General features: G+C 39.4%; 1 protein-coding gene across 2 annotated transcripts in view; it reads left to right on the top strand.

Annotated features, from left to right (window-relative positions):
• The first annotated feature begins 2,174 nt into the window (after window positions 1-2,174).
• Window positions 2,175-16,328, top strand: part of ddr2a (discoidin domain receptor tyrosine kinase 2a) — a 30,048-nt gene continuing 15,894 nt past the window's right edge. For both annotated transcript variants that reach the window (XM_029429877.1, XM_029429876.1), the window contains exons 1-2: window positions 2,175-2,305; window positions 15,644-15,757. In XM_029429877.1, coding sequence (XP_029285737.1) covers window positions 15,676-15,757 — 82 coding nt within the window. In that variant the 5' untranslated portion in view covers window positions 2,175-2,305; window positions 15,644-15,675. The remainder of the gene's footprint in view (window positions 2,306-15,643; window positions 15,758-16,328) is intronic.

Here is a 16,328-nt window from a genome sequence, read left to right as displayed (position 1 = left end):
GGGGAAAATCAAGGTCTTAAAGGTTTTAGAAAATACACATAAATACACATGGGTCATTGAAAGTGCTTGAACTTATATATTTTGTTCAGGAATATAAATTGATGTTGTTTTGATAATTTTTTAACTTAAGGTTAGTAAGTAGGCTACGTGCGTGCATGCGTGCATGCGTGCATGCGTGCGTGCGAAATAAGAATTTGTAGGTTTTCGGACAAATCAAGGAACAATATGTTAATGTGTGAGTTTCACTGGGCTGTGTCTCCAGGCTGTGTTTTTTGCATTATAGCTCCTGGTGTTCTGAATCAGAGTTTCCAGCACATGGTTTATGTTTAAGATGAGCCAGAGCATTCAACGCTGCTGCAGCCGTTCAGGAAATATTCTGTGTGGCTCGTTTCTGACTCATTTTCTTTACTCTCCAGCTCCATAACTGAATTATGATATAACTTCAGTAGCCTATAGGTCTTTTTTTTTTGCAGAAAAACACTTGCGTCTCTTTGTAAAGATTTAAAGTACTGTGAAAGTTCTACTACAGAGATCTTTTGTTCAATGTAGACTGAGTCCACAGTCATGCTAGCAGCTCTGTGAGGCTGTAGGCCTACTTTCAGCTGAATGCTAATGCTAGCATGGCTACATGCTAACATGCTGTTGTTTAGCAGGCTACAATGCTTATTGTTTTCACCAAAAATCAAGGCATTAATAGACATGGGCCATTGAATGTGCTTATTAAATGTATATATTTTTTGCAAGAATGATATATTTTGAACTTAAAGTTAGTAAATAGGCTACGTTCCACTGTCTGCATGTGTGTCTGTTCCGTCATTGTTTCACGCACCACCTGCATCGAGAAATTGTGACGGTTATCAACCTTGATCTTTGTCTGAAACTATGCCATGTTTAATTTGAGGGAATTGTGCCTGGAAAGTCCTTGAAAAGTGCTTGAATTTGATGTTCAAGAAGGCGTTGGGAACCCTGACTTTCACTAAACACAAAGTGCAGGCAAATTTAGACAAATGTATAACCTGATAATGGCACCAAGGGAGAAATGAATGGGTCACCAAAGTTATGACACATGATTGTGTGTACAAAATTACAAGGCAATCGGTACAACAGTTGTCGAGACATTTGACTCAAAACCACAAATGTCAACATCAAATGCTAGAGGAAAAGTGAAGGGATCAACAGTCAGAAGGTGTCATCCTCTGGGGATCTTGAATGTCTGTAAATATTTCATATTTTTTAGCAATCCATCTAATAGTTGTTTAGATATTTCACTCTGGACCAAAGTGGTGAACTAACAGACCAACATTGCAATCCCTAGAAGACTAACGGGCTTAAAGAAATGTGTCAAAGCAGCTGAAGAATTCAATCAGAAAATAAAATCCTTAAATTCCTCCCAGAATTTGGATTACTGCAGGTTACTATAGCTTCCTCTTCAGGAAACACTTTTGTGAATCAAAAACCTAAAAGTCACAATGTCTTTGAATGAAACCTTCACATTTTTAAATGACTTTCATTTCTTTAATCCGCTCAAACGGTTCAGGCCACATCAGCAGCAAAACACACACTTTATGACGTCAGTAGAGGACAACCTCTCTCTGACACTTTGACTCACACTTTTCATCTGGTTTGACTATTAAGGCTGTGACAAACTGCAGTGTTAGGGCCACTGGGGAAAAAGACTTGGGTATAGCATAGTCAAAGATCAGTATTGTATTCATATCATATTCTTCATGCTCATCAGATCGACAGTATTTCACTTTAAAGTCATGTATTTCCAGCGCTATAAACTAAGAATGCATGATTGATTTGAAAAATTGTAACAAAGTAGCAAAAAACACTTTAAGTTCTATAAATCTGTCGTAAAATGACAGAGAAATGAGTTCAACAGCACAAGTGTTACCTTGAATTATGGGTGCTTCAGCCTGTAGCTGTCAAAAGAAAGGCTCTTTTCAGGAGGAAGAAAGCTTTCTGATTGAGCGTTGGATTCAGCTTTAATTGAAACCTTATGTGTGGCATGTGGAATTCTGGGACTTTGGCATTTTCCCAAGAATCCACAGAATGTGAAGTTTTTTTTTTCTGCCTCCCCCTCTCTCCCTCTCTCCCTCTCTCTCTCTCTCTCCTCTCCCTCTCTTTTTTTCCTATGTGCAGGGGAGTCTTACATCAGCCCAGAGAGCCCTGGTGAAGGCGACTGACGGTCTGAGAGCGAGCGAGTGAAGAGAGAGAAGGGCTCGGATTGTAACGTCCAGCCGTCCTGACTCTCACTGGAATAATCTGAACAAATGGTCTGAAAGGATAAGACATCTAAGAAGTAAGTCATCTTTTACACGTTTCACCACAACTCTTTCCTGTTTTATATCATCGTGCGGACTGTAAAGTTAGGACTTCAAACTGTGACCACTTTTCCCAAAGCCCATGAGAGTAGCTTGAAGTATTTCATAGTGGGAGCCTGAGCTGCATGTTTGAACTCCTTGTACCTTTTGTGTGAAGTAGCTGCTGATCTGCTGTCCACTCTTCTAGTCTGCAGAGTAGAGCGACGCCAGATTCAAACTCCTCTCTGCTCTGCTGCAGATCCAGCTGTTTCAAACTGAAGCCATTATTATACGCTGTTATACTTGGCTGTGATTAAGGCTCATTCCCACCTTTTCACATCAAATAATAATCATGGTTGAAGAAAATAATATGAATGAAGGAAGCTTCTCTTTCTAAATGGCATCAAAACTCCAGCAGAAGATTATGTTTTCAGCCCTTTAAAGAATATATTTTTATTCCATAGATGCATGTAATTCAGCTCCTTCCTTAATAAGTTCAAAGAAAAGACATGTTAAAGTATTTAAGGGTAATTCTGTCTGGAGGTTGGAGTGTTTACTGCATCTCACAAATGTCTCTTAAATGTAAGCTCTTCTTTTTACAAGCGACAGAAGAAGTAATGTAAAAATGATGTGACTCTCATTCGAATGCCTTGCAACATTTTTGTTTGCTTTATTGTGGCGGGGTAGTCAGGAGTATGTTTTGGAAAAGTTAAACAACTGACTCATTTATGGTTTATTGTGGTCAGCTGATGAAATGAGGAATACTCAAGTTACAGCTTTGAAAAAGATTTCCGTCCCTGCAGTACATGTCCTGCTTTTGTGTGTCGTGGAGGTGGTGTGTGTGTTCCTCAGTGTCATGCAGGTGTTACGTAGGTAGTATGTAGGTGTCCACACAGAGGCCGCTTTTCTACCTCATTGAAGTTATTTGGTAACTCGACTCGACACAGAAGAGCGGTGTGAAGAGTTAAGAATATGTATGAGCTCACAACTCTGAAATTTGAACAGTAAGCGAGAGGAGAGGAGAGGAGGCAATGATCAATGGAGTAGTTGTTATAGAGAGGTCAAGGTGATTCTGAGGTCAGGTGCCACTGTGTGTGTGTGTGTGTGTGTGTGTGTGTGTGTGTGCGTGTGTGTGCGTGTGTGTGTGTGTGTGTGTGTGTGTGTGTGTGTGTGTGTGTGTGTGTTTCCGAGTATTTGACCACTCATAAGTCAAGGAAAGGACTGTTTGTGCATCTGATCATAGTCAAAGTTTAACATTTTTTGTTTCCAGTTTCAGAAATGAAATTGTTAATTAAATAATATGAACGTATATATTTATAATCATTAGTTGCTTGCAGGCAGGTTGTTTATTTAGTTTTTAGTTCAAGTGTCCACTATACTATGTGGAACAGCAAATACGTTTTTAACCATAGTTAAGAGAAACTCTTCCTTAAATTGCTTAAACACTGTTAAACCTTTTGTGAATGTACTTTGGACAAGTCACAAAAGTACTGTAGATGACATGATGTCATTTCAGCGTATTTTCTTCAGCTACAATTAAGTGTAAAATGTCTCTGTTTAGATATCTAAAACATCAATAGTAAACATTTTGTATTCAGTAGAAATCCCCAGCTGGTTAAGAAGAATGAGGCACAGGGTCATGATGCATTGTGATTTTAATGAGGAGTGTAACTTATTGTATCTCACTTATTGTATCTACTCTTCTTCCACTATCAGTTCTCCTCTCTTCACCCGAGTGCAGCCTTTATTTTCTCTGTGCAGCGTCCGAATCCTGAGGAACAAAGAAGTAATGAAAGCACGAGCAGACAAAGCAAGCTGAGGAAAACAAAAAGGGAAATTACAAAACTTGACCACAAATTAAGTTCAGGAACGCACTGACCACCACAGATTGATGATTTATGACACTATAAGAGTATTCGGGCGTGGATTTTTCCTTATGGCCTTTTTGTTGTGTGCTCTCTTGGCTGGATGTAAATAGGAAACCATCTTTATCAGGGTAAAAAAGCTCTTTGTCAAAGCAGAATGGAGGACTTATTGCTTATGACAGGGAAATATATGAAATGCCTGTGGTGGGTGTCAGAGGGGAGTGCATAATGTACTCACATTCAGTGTTTTTTATTTGTCCAGACAGTTGGAAAACAGAGAGGGAGACAATGTTCAAGGGGAATTTGAGCCAATGCCATCGCATTATCTGGCTGTAATTTGATATTTGATGCACACACATATAGAGGCTAAAACACACACTCAATGTCAGAGAGAATGAGAGAGAGAGAGAGTAGGACAGTTATCACTGCATCTTTCTGACATGTCATTTCAATTAGCAGCCCTTCCCTCCGAAGTTCGGAAGGCTCACTGACATCCTCACATACAGACGCTAATCACACACCACAGCAAAGTCTGTAATTTCAACCCCACATTCAAAACACTGCACTGGAGGCACCCGGTGCTTACTTAGCTCAGCTGTAACTCAACGCAGACGTTGTTTGATTGGAAGAGTTTTCAAATCAATGCCTCTGGCAAGAGAAAACCAGCTGTGCACTCGCTAGCTGAGGTGCATGCTGTAATTTGGTATAAATAGCAGGATTTCAGGGAACATCATCCCTTAAATACTGTTGACTTTGTATCCCGCACGTGCTTGAACTTCGACCCTGCCCAAACCAGCACCCCACTCATCACCTACCATTTGAGGGGGATTAGGTTACTCGTAGCCTAAAGCAGACTGCACTTTTCTCCCTCTTATTTCTGAGCTTGAATTAGTTGTTTGTCTCTGATTTAGATTTAGCTCCAGTGACAGGAAATATGCCAAAAAGGACATTTCTTCTGTGATATTTTCCATTTTGGAATAATTAATGAAGTAAATATCAGGTTGCTGCTATCATTCAGACTACAGAGAAGGCTGCTCAAATCACACACACACACAAAAATAGTAGAGGAGCGAGAAGATGTGCACATGCAACAATACTGCAGTGTAAAATAGTCTGTTACAGGTTAAAGTAAAAGTACAAAAGTATGTACTCATTATGCAGAAGACCTGTTTCAGAATAATGTATACTATAGTGCTGGATTATATGCTAGCTGTAGATGCGTGTAATAATCACTTTAATGTTGCAGCTTGTAAAAGGTGAGGCTAGTTTTTATTACTTAATATACTGCTGGGTAGATTAACCTATGAGTTTATTTAGCAATAATTATTTTAATCTGCAAAGTAACGAAAGTTATCAAATAAATGTGGTTTGGTAAAAAGTACAATATTTGCCTCTAAAATGTAGTGTAGTAATGTCTAAAAATGGAAAGTAAATGTCTAAAAATGGAAAGTAAAGTACAAGTACCTCAAAAATTGTACTTAAAAATAGTATTTACACAGCACATACACATTAACACGCAGTCGTCAAGTGGCTAAAATCCTCCTCTGTGTTTGCACTTGTGGCCTCAGTCATTCCTCATTCTCTCTCTCCTGTTTACAAGCGGCTGTCTCTTTATGTTTGTTTGTTTGTCTCTGAGTTCCCCCTGTCTTCCCTGATTACAGGCTGTCAGGGAAGATCTGAGGTAATATATTTTAACATCAAAAGGACCTCATGACGTGCTCCAGGCTGCCACTGTGTACAAACGACAGCCTGGGCAGTGAATGAGTTGTCTCTGCTGACGTATCCGCCTGTATGGACAACATTTATAATAGAAATGTTACTATCTGCTCTGTTGTTGTTATATTTGAATGTCTGAAGTGGATTTGTGTGTTAGCTGTGGTGTAAAGTATATTCCCTCGAGAACTGTGCTTTTATTTTATTTTGAGATACTTGCACTACATTTTATATGGAAATAATGTATTTGAGATTTTACATAAGAAACACATGATAAGCATATAAAATACAGTGCATTTCTACACATTTAACCAGTGATTTCCATCATTTTTGTCTTGTGAATCGCAATAAAAAAAGCAGTGACTGGCTGGGGTCCATTGTCCAGATTCAGATGTCTATAAGTTGTCCAACCAAAGAGGCGAGTAAGTAGTCTGATAGTTTGATAGTCAGAGAAAAGACAAAAATCTGACACACTTCTTTTTTTCTTCGTCCTACTCCACTCATCATCCCATGACCCCTCAGATATTTGTGACCTGTTTAAGGGCCTTACTTTCGTTATCACAAAAGATAACACACACTTTAGTCACATTTAGCTGACAATACCTTTGTACACAACAGTATATAACGTGATATTGTCCTCAACAAAGCTTCTTCACTTAGTTTTAAAATCGGTGAATGCATATTGCTGATATTTGTTGTGTCATTATATGCTTAGTTAAAGAATACAGGTGTACTTTCTCTGCGGAAATTGAAGAAAGCGCTTCTGGTCGTAGCTGAATGCACAAATGCTCTTGATTTAAGGAGCGTGCAGGGGATGGACTTCTGCTTTAATGGAGGGAAATGGAAAAAAAAGAGCTTCTTGGCATGAACCAGTGTTTTTCCAATCTGACAGTGTAGCTGTACAGTTCCGGGCCTGGATATTCAATCAAAATGTTCCAGTCAAAGATTTGATGCTGCTCCCCTTACATAAGGAACAAAACCCTTGTCACTGCACAATACATTCACAATGAACAGTTACGAGTCTTTGGTAGAGCTCTCGGGCAGTTTCTCACGTTCTCTCTCCCTTGTGGCCTCTAAGCATCAGTCTTTACAGGCACCTGTAGACTGGCGTGAACAGTTCATGTCCTCCGGCAATTATAGAGCCCTGATAACACCATCAGTGAGGAGCTAAAGCAGGTGTGCTCCTGGCCGAACCTCAACAAGAGCAGTTACAGTGTTAAAGACAAACCTCAGACCTTAACCTCTGCTTCATCACAAGATTCACCAGATGGATTTAAAGCACTGCAGCCTCAGCAGTAGTTTCATGTTACTGTAAAACTATTGCTTACGCAGCACAGTCTTGTTTTTATCCACTCTCTATCATGGAGCAACACTCGAAATCTGCCTTGTATATCATTACATGTGCATATGTGGTGTAAGATATCCTACAATTAAACGTGTAGACTGGAACACTTCTCCCCAGGTGTCACATCTTAACCAGACAATAGAGGATTGTTTCTGCAACGTTTTCTCTTCCAGTCAAGAGCATTTAATTACATGTGTGCGTGTGCGTATGTGTGTGTGTGTGTGTGTGTGTGTGCGTGCGTGCATGCCTTTTGTGTATGTGCGTGCACCTCATTCTCAGATTTTACTGCTGTGTGTTTACATGGCTCCACCTGGGTCTGATTGGGAAATGTGATTTGGATTTCACGCATTCCCATAAAAATAAAATATCTGTGATGCTATGTTATAGCCTTCAGGGAGAAACAAGGGGATATAATAGAAAGCAGATGTAGATGGTTACGGTGCGCAGCATATGGGCACACTGTATAATAATTATCCCCAGCACCAACCGTGCACATAAACACACACACACACCCTTATATATATACTGTATTTGTAGTTTATAGCTATGAGGCTAAGGCATGATGTATGGGTTTAGGAAGTAGATCTGAACTAAGTAAGAATAGTTGTTGATATTATTTAACCATGTGCAAATAAGATCTGCCTTGTCTTCAGCAGCTCATACACCCAGCATAATGTTTGCCATCATTTATAGGTTATTTAAGAGGGGCAATGCATTTTATGTCATTTTTGGGCCACAAACTTCCCCATCTGCAACTGAACCGGGGATGTTGTGGTTATATGGTATGGGTCTTTACCACCAGGCCCCCGACGCCCCACACATTAAATTTAAGGCACCAGAAAAACTTGACACAACACACAAGCAAGGGTCGAAAAGGACAGAGGGTGTCGTTTGCGGTACCTGATTGTATAGCCCCCTGAAGAAAATGTATGATTTATGATATTGAGCTTTTCAAATAAATACAATTGACTTATTCTGTGGTCCCTGTTAAGAAATGTAAGCAGTCATGTGGTATACCTTTATACCATTACAGCATCGAACACATTTCCCAAATAGTTGGGAATTAGGGAAAGTTATAATTGGCTCATTGGTTACTTCCGCATTTGTAATCTGGTGTAATACAGTATTTTAATATTTGTGTGGATTTGTAGCCAAAAGATTTATCAAGATTTATCGTCCCTCAACTTTCACTTAGCACCATCTTCAGGTTAAAATTCTAATTTGTTCAATACTTTAACCAAATATCAGCCTCAGCTGAACTTGGTGTTTGGAGCTAATTAGCAAATGTTTTAGCATGCTAACATACGTAGGCTAACTAAGATGGTGAACATCAGCATGTTAGCAGTTTCATTGTGAGCATGTTAGCATGCTAACATACGTAACTAAGATGGTGAACATGGTAAACATTATACTTGTTAAACATCAGCATGTTAGCAGTTTCATTGTGAGCATGTTAGCATGCTAACATACGTAACTAAGATGGTGAACATGGTAAACATTATACTTGTTAAACATCAGCATGTTAGCAGTTTCATTGTGAGCATGTTAGCATGCTAACATACGTAACTAAGATGGTGAACATGGTAAACATTAGCCTATAGCTACCTGTTAAACACCAGCATGTTAGCAGTTTCATTGCGAGCATGTTAGCATGCTGACGTTAGCATTTAGCTCTGCTGTACTTAAGTAGATTACAGGCTCACAGAGTTGCTAGCATGACTCTTGGTCTTGTCAAGTTAAAAACATAAATTGGATTTCAAATCAGTTAGAACGGCAATGATGGACTGGAGAATCTCTTGACAATAAATGCAGCTGTAACAAGTAAAACACACTGCAGTGAAATTAACTTGTCACACTGTTATGTGAAAGTATTGTAATTATATTTCACATTTGAAGTCACAGAAGTAACAGAAATTATGACCTACGTTTGAGCGTTATGATTATGAATGAAGAGATGTAGTCTTGTTGGTAGCCTCGCACCTTCGTGTCTCCCACCCGTGAGACAGTCTTCGGTGGCTCGATGGTGAACCATTCAGTTGTTCTTGACCCTCCACTGGTTGCTCGCTCTTTTGCAGAGGCTCAAGGTAAAGCCCCAAGTGTTGACTCTGCTGTGTGTTTGTGTATATGTGATATAGACAGAGGCCGGGAACAGAGCCAGGTAAACCTGAGTGTTGACTTTACAGGCTTTCCCAGGGTGCAGGACCTCGTGGTGCACCAACGTTACTATGTGCTGGGCTCGACCCTCCAAAGAAAATCTGATTTATTTATACAAACAAGAAAGCCTGGGAAAGCAAAATAAAAACCGCCGGAGGACACGGCAGCGAGCGAATTACTGAATGCATGAGAGTGTTTCTAGAGTTGTAAGACAAGAAAGAGGTGGGTGTCCTAGTGGTCTAGTGGTTCGGCTACCAAATACAACACCAGAAGGTTGTGAGTTCAATACCTGGACTGCCACCATTGTGCTCCTGAACAAGGTACTTAACCCTGAGTTGCTCCAGGGGGACTGTCCCTGTAGTAGTGTAGTTGTTCACTGTAAGTCGCTCTGGATAAGAGCATCTGCGAAATGACCTGTAAATGTCTGTGTGTGAAGTCTTAATTAAAGTTGCATCGTTATTTATGAGCTTTCCTATAATTTAGAAACTAATCGGTGAATCTCCAATGCATTTAATATGTCCTTCTGATTCAAAAATACAGTACAGTACAGGTGTGTTTCTTGGTTGAGCTCTGTGGGTTTCTGAGGGGAGTATCTGTCCTTCACCACTTCCTGAACATGCCGAGAGGGAGCTGATATTTATGGGGCACAGACTGTTTTCCCCCCCCCAGAAGTAGAAATTCAAGTGAATAGTCTATTCAGGAACTTTCTGCTCCACGTTGACACAATCAACTCTGCTTGCTGCCTATCAACATTTGGTGTTTTATAATAACCTGGATTCACACAAAGGTCCAGTCAAAGTTTGTTGTGTCTGTAATGTCCGTCCAGATTGTGACTGAGAACTTTAACATATCTGTGGTTACATCTACCGACAGATATTAGTCAGTGAGTGAGTAACTGACATGTCAGATATTGTGTTTAATGTAAAAGGTCATGCCATAACTCCCACTGGTACAGTAGATACAGTCATTTGCCACCACATTTGGTATCATTTACCACATATGTTTTTTATTTTACACGCGATCCTCTGGGAGAAAGTCACAGGACTGTAATCGGCTGTCATGCTATATAATATATTCTCAGTTATGAAAAGATTTTGGGATTTAGAAAAGTAGGTCTAAGTGTTATTATTAATATATATTAATACAAGTATGCTCAAATAGATTTTCTTTTTCCTCTAAATGTTCGACTACAAATACAATGCATGCATCAATTTAAGCTTACATTGCTAGATACACACGCATTGAAGATACAGGAAAGAAAAACACACAAACACTATTTTTCTCATTTGTCTGCGTCTTCTCATCTTCTTCCTTTGTTTCTAAGTTTTTGAACAAGTTTCTAAAATGCTCCCTTGGACTTTTGAAATGTGTCAGACAAGCTTCTCTACTTTTAAAGGACTTTGTTTTGATTGCTTAATACACTTTCAGTTTATTTTTTTATCCTTTTCTGAAAGCCTTTCGAAGTGTCAGTGGACCTGACTTTAGTTTATTTTGATAAATGTGACCCTGGAGTGAGCCGTGTTGTGGTATAGACGTTCATGAAGGTTAGCTGTATGAAAGATATGAGATCAGACTCGGTTTTAATTTTTTTCACATAACGTTGAATTTCAGTCCAGACTTGACCCAGCTCTGTCTGAGGCTATATGTTCTCCACACATCTCACTGTGTTTGTTTATATATAGGAGTTATTTGATTTGTTTAACAAAATGTGACAATGTTAATAGGGAATGTTAAAAGAAGAAGAACTAAAGACTAAGAGTCTACAGCCATGCTCGCAGCTCTGGGAAGCTAATGTAAGCATGCTAACATGCTTACATTGACGATGCTTACGTGCCGATGTTTAGCAGGTATAAAATTACAAAAATATGTATAGTATATCTGAATTAAAAGGTGAAGAGCTGTGCAGTTTTCACGCTGATAGTATTGTGCAGAAATGTGCAACATTATATGGGGAAGAGTTCGTAGTGTACAGAGATCTAGTCACAAAAATATGTGTAAATGTAACATGTAGTGTCTATGAGAGGAGAAAAGAGTGTCATCTTTACTCCCCTGAAACATTGCATTTCTCCCCCCATCTCACCCTCTCCTATTTCCCCCAGCGGCTCTCCTTGTACCAGTTTAGCTTTGACTGGCTGCTGTTGAGCCCAACACTCAGAAACTGTTGGACCCAGTTTACCTCAGACCAGCGATATCCAACATTTTGCCTGTTAATATGTGCTGGTCGTTGCTGAATTAATTGTTTAATCAGCATTAAAATACCAGACATTTTTCAGAAAGAAACCTAGCATTACTTCAGCATCACTAGCCCACAGTATGTGCTCCTGCATGTTTAATTAGAAGGGCATGCAGAGAGGTTGAACCTACTGTGTCTCTCTGTGCTCTGGTCTGACACACAGGTGGGGAAGGCTTCTGTCTTTTTCCTGCTTCGTCTCTCAGGAGCTTTGAGAATAAATTCACCACTGAAGGGTTTGTGCAGCTGGTCCTAGTTGCGGTCCTCTGTCTCCAATCCCCCCATCTCTCTTTTACTGTTACTGCTCGTGTTTTCAGTTCAGCAAAACCTGTCTTACTGCAAGGTGTAGCTGTCTAAATGAATTTTAAAGAGCAATGTCCACTTTCAAGCATGTAGTTGCAACTACTTGTCGGTATAAGGTTCATTATGAAATGAGACTTCTGTGTGGAAGAAGTCAAGTTTGATGAAAGCAAGAGCATAATAAATAAAATGCTATGAACACTTTTGAGATAAATACACAGTAAGTGTGAAATGTAAACCTTCAGATGATTTGACAATGTTTTCATAAGTTTATTACAGTTTTTCCCTTAAAAAGTTTGAAATATGTCTTTGAAAGTGAAAAGGAAAAAATCCTGGAGTAGACACTTTTGGAAACCGAGATAGGACATGAATAAGTTTTTCCTGCTGTGTTCCTGTAAGACGAGAACGGAGAGAAGTTTCCAGAACTGTGAACCTGTTTCTGTTACTCCACCGCTGCTGACTGATCTGACGTTACTATAACTGCGACCGGTGAGGTGGAATAACAGCTGTTCACTTCATATAGGTATTGAGAACACAGCTGGATCCATAGGAGGTCATAGTAATACAAGTGATAGACAGGAAATGCATTTGCACATTTTCACAATCACTAAACCATGACCATCTAGATAGCTTCTTGTGTTGACCTTATGGTACACTCAACGTAACCTACACTCAAAGTATGAGGACACTCAATGACTTGGATCTCGTATTTGCAGCTTTAACAAAAAACATAAAACCATGCGAAACACGTCTTAAATAATATCTTGTATGAATCATTTAAGGAGGGGCTTATTTTCACACCAATTGAGCCCTTTTTCTATAAATTACATACAGTTTATATTACAGCCAGACACTTCCCAAATACTACCATAGGATTTAAAATTGATAAAAACATTTTTCCTAGGCTGCCACAGTTGTTAGCACATGCTAATATTAAAATCAACATGGAGAGAGCCCACATTTACTCGAGATAGGTAATCCATGCCTGTGATGCTCACGCAATGCATACCAGAAAACAAAATTGCCGGACAGCTGAAAAATGAAGATACAACTTTGCTCATCTTAGATCCTTACCACTTCCAATCCAAACATATTTGGCTTGAAGGTAGCACCAGAGCAAAGGCCATGTTGTTATCTAAATTAAACAAGATTTTCTTATTATGGTGGCCTCTTTAGTGCATCTCAGACTCCGACTCTGATAGTGTTTTAACTTTGTAAAGATAAACGTCTGTCAGCATCCGTTATCCTCTGAGCTGAATGCTTTGCCATGTTAACATTTAACATAAGTATAATAAAAGCTTAATAACATGTTATGTTATTGATCTCAAAGTGCAGCTGAGGCTGACATGAGTTTGATCATTCATTTTATTTTATTGATTTTGTCATTGATTCAAGTGTTGGAGAAGTGGAAATGTCTCCCTGTTTATTTATCCTCTAAGAACCATGCATGTCTATGCTATATTTGATGATTATCAATCCAATACTTTTGGATATATTTCACTCTGGACAAAAACATGTTGATGACTGAGAGACTGACCCAGCATGCCTTGGAAAATGGTGAGCACTAATTCAAAAATGTACAGTGGTTTGTAGTAAATGAGCTAAAACATGCAAACACACCATTAAGGTTCTTTAAGAGTCTGCAAACCAAAGTTCAGTTCTCCTCCCCAATACAGCACAAGTAGCCTTTACATCAACTTTCTTTTGCACATGGTAAACACATTTTTGACTTCTTAATGCACACAAGGCATCAGGTGTTTGTGTTTCATTAACTATGAAAAGCCAAGAGGAGTTAAGTTTAGTGAAGGCGTCTCAGTGGGAAGTGGCTGTAATCTGAAGCTGAAGGAAATGGAAGTAAGAAAAGCAATAAGATTATGTGTTAAGGCACAAGGAAAGAGGCAAGTCAGACCTTAATTAGTGTCACAAAATTCAGTGGGTGGAGCATCAACACTGGTCGCACGAGATTAGTTTGAGATCGTTTTACAGGATTACTTTAAAGCCAGAGCATTTGGCTATTAACTCAAGAGACTTCAGAGAACACATTTTTATCCCAAGTACTTATTTTTGGAGAAAAACAAACCAGAAATATAAAAAATCTCATATTTCCAAATGCCCAGGCAATGTGGAAAGCTGAAAAAATCAGGTATCTTTACAAAATCAAGCCTGCTGGTCAAAAATTACAAGAGTACATTTTGGCATACTCCTCAAAATCAACAGGTCTGGATTTGTTTCCCAAAGGCAGAGTGCAGCATATGTGAACCTGCACTACATATATGTCAGATCTTAATGTGGACAGAGGTTAACTGGAGTGTTAGCAGACAGAGTTACTGCTGGTGGAGACCCCCTGGTGTACACGAGCAACGAGACAGAAGCATAGAGATGATACTTTAGGAATACTAATGTAGAACAATACTGCACAGTCCCTGACAGCAGATCGGACAGCGTTTGAATGAAGGCCTGCACTGTAGTCCAGTCTCCCATTGACCAGAGCGGAGCAGTGCAGCTCCTAACAGCATGCTGCTGATCCTTCTGTTATTTCAATGGGGAAACTTCAGGGAAATGTTGGTTTTGGCTGGTGATGAAGACCAGGAAACGTCTGACACACACACACACACACTCACACACACACTGATGTATCTCTGTGAAAATTCCCACAGTGCTCTGGTGGTTTTGTTTTGTGTCATGTGTAATTGGGTTTAGATGACCCTGCTTTGTTAATGCCTTTTAGTATTAACATTAGAGTTGTCGCCTGCGCTACAATAAACATACACAATCATTAAATACTTTCTAAAAAAAACACAAACGCATCGGAAAACTTCAACTAAACTTAAAAATGAAGACTTGATTTCTAGACATCAAGTGTCTCTTTTTCCGCACAGTTTTGCTGCATAAGACGCAATTAACAGAGTGTGAACAATAAAACTTATATAACAGAGACTTTGAGCAGCAGTAAAAGTGCCCTGCTGGTTTCTCCAAGTAGTTACCTCGGTCATGATCAGATACACTGAGCTGTTTAAGTGACGCAAACTAAGTGGAAGCTTTTTGCTAATGTGGGGGAGAACTAAACACATCCTCGTCTCATTGTCGACATTAAATATGAAAAGTTGTATGTGAAGTTACCAAGGGTATGTCCTTGTTTGTCCGTTGTTTTTTTTTAAACTAGTTGTTTTTGCTCTGCTGTTGGACTAAGTGGTCAGTCGGAGGCGGCTTGTTGGCGCTGCGTCTGTGCAGCTGAAGTCATGTCTGTGACTCAGTGTCTCAACGTCTCTTTCTCCACTTCCTCCATCATTTATTAATCCAGCATTTGTTCCTACAATTAGTGTGTCATATGTAAAATTATAAATGAAAACAAAAGCTTCATTTTAATTGCATATGAACTGAGACTCTTCTGTCTCGTATGGCTGATATTGAAATATCACAACTGTTAGAATTTAATAGGTCTTTTTCTCATAGAGTGATAAAGCACAAATATATGGAAATTTCAGTTTGGTGGCATTTATTGTGTCTTTTATTGAGTGGAATAAAAAACATGCTTCCAATTAAAATACTATTTTCCCCTTGTATATGCAAACAAATGTTTGGTTCCCATGAATACAGAGCAGTGAATATAAAATAAAATGTGTTCCTCTAAACACACTGAGATATTTCTCACAGTGTGTTGTGGTCAAACTATATATTAAACTGTGTACCACACATTTACGTAATCTGCTGTGTCCATCTTGTCTTTCAGATTGGAAGCCGGTCTCTGTGCATGTGTTTGGGATGAAGCACCTGTGGGACGTTCCCTTCCTCCTGCTCATCCTCCTCTACTTGTTAGCAGCCGTCACATCACAGGTCAACCCAGGTGTGTGCAGCAAACCGCATCTCATATTTGCATGTGCTATGATTTAGGGTGACTGTATTCAAGTCTCCGACTGCAATGAGATCATATTCGAGAGTTTGTGAATACTGTAAAATGAATTGTGTGAGTTTTGGGTAATGTTTGCTGCAGACTGCGACGGTTCAGATTTTGGATAAGTGCTGCTTTGTGGAAGCCATGTGGTCCCCTCTCTCTGGTTTGGCCTCTTTGATCCCAGCATGCAAGCCTTTCTCCAGCTCTCCCTCCACTGTTCTGGTGGTTTTTGTTATGTCAATGAATTTTTTAACAAGGAAATAGAGTAGCAACATTTGCTGGGCAAAGACAGAGTCAAATAGGAACCAAAGAGAGGTTGAAATTGTAGAAATACAGCAGATATCTGCCAGTAAAAACCCTGATCTGGCTACTGTTTATGACTTCGGTCTCGAAGCTTCTGTCATCACACTGAGTTTTCTTTATTGTTGAAAGGATAATAAATGTCATGTGCTCAGATCTAGATGGTAATTAATGATGGTTTTGTGAGAAAGGTTCAACACAGAGTTTACAGGTCACACTGACC

This window comes from Cottoperca gobio, chromosome 4, assembly GCF_900634415.1.
Source record: "Cottoperca gobio chromosome 4, fCotGob3.1, whole genome shotgun sequence".
Classification (NCBI taxonomy): domain Eukaryota; kingdom Metazoa; phylum Chordata; class Actinopteri; order Perciformes; family Bovichtidae; genus Cottoperca; species Cottoperca gobio.
Note: the sequence above shows the minus strand (reverse complement) of the source record. Positions and strands in the feature narration are given on the sequence as shown.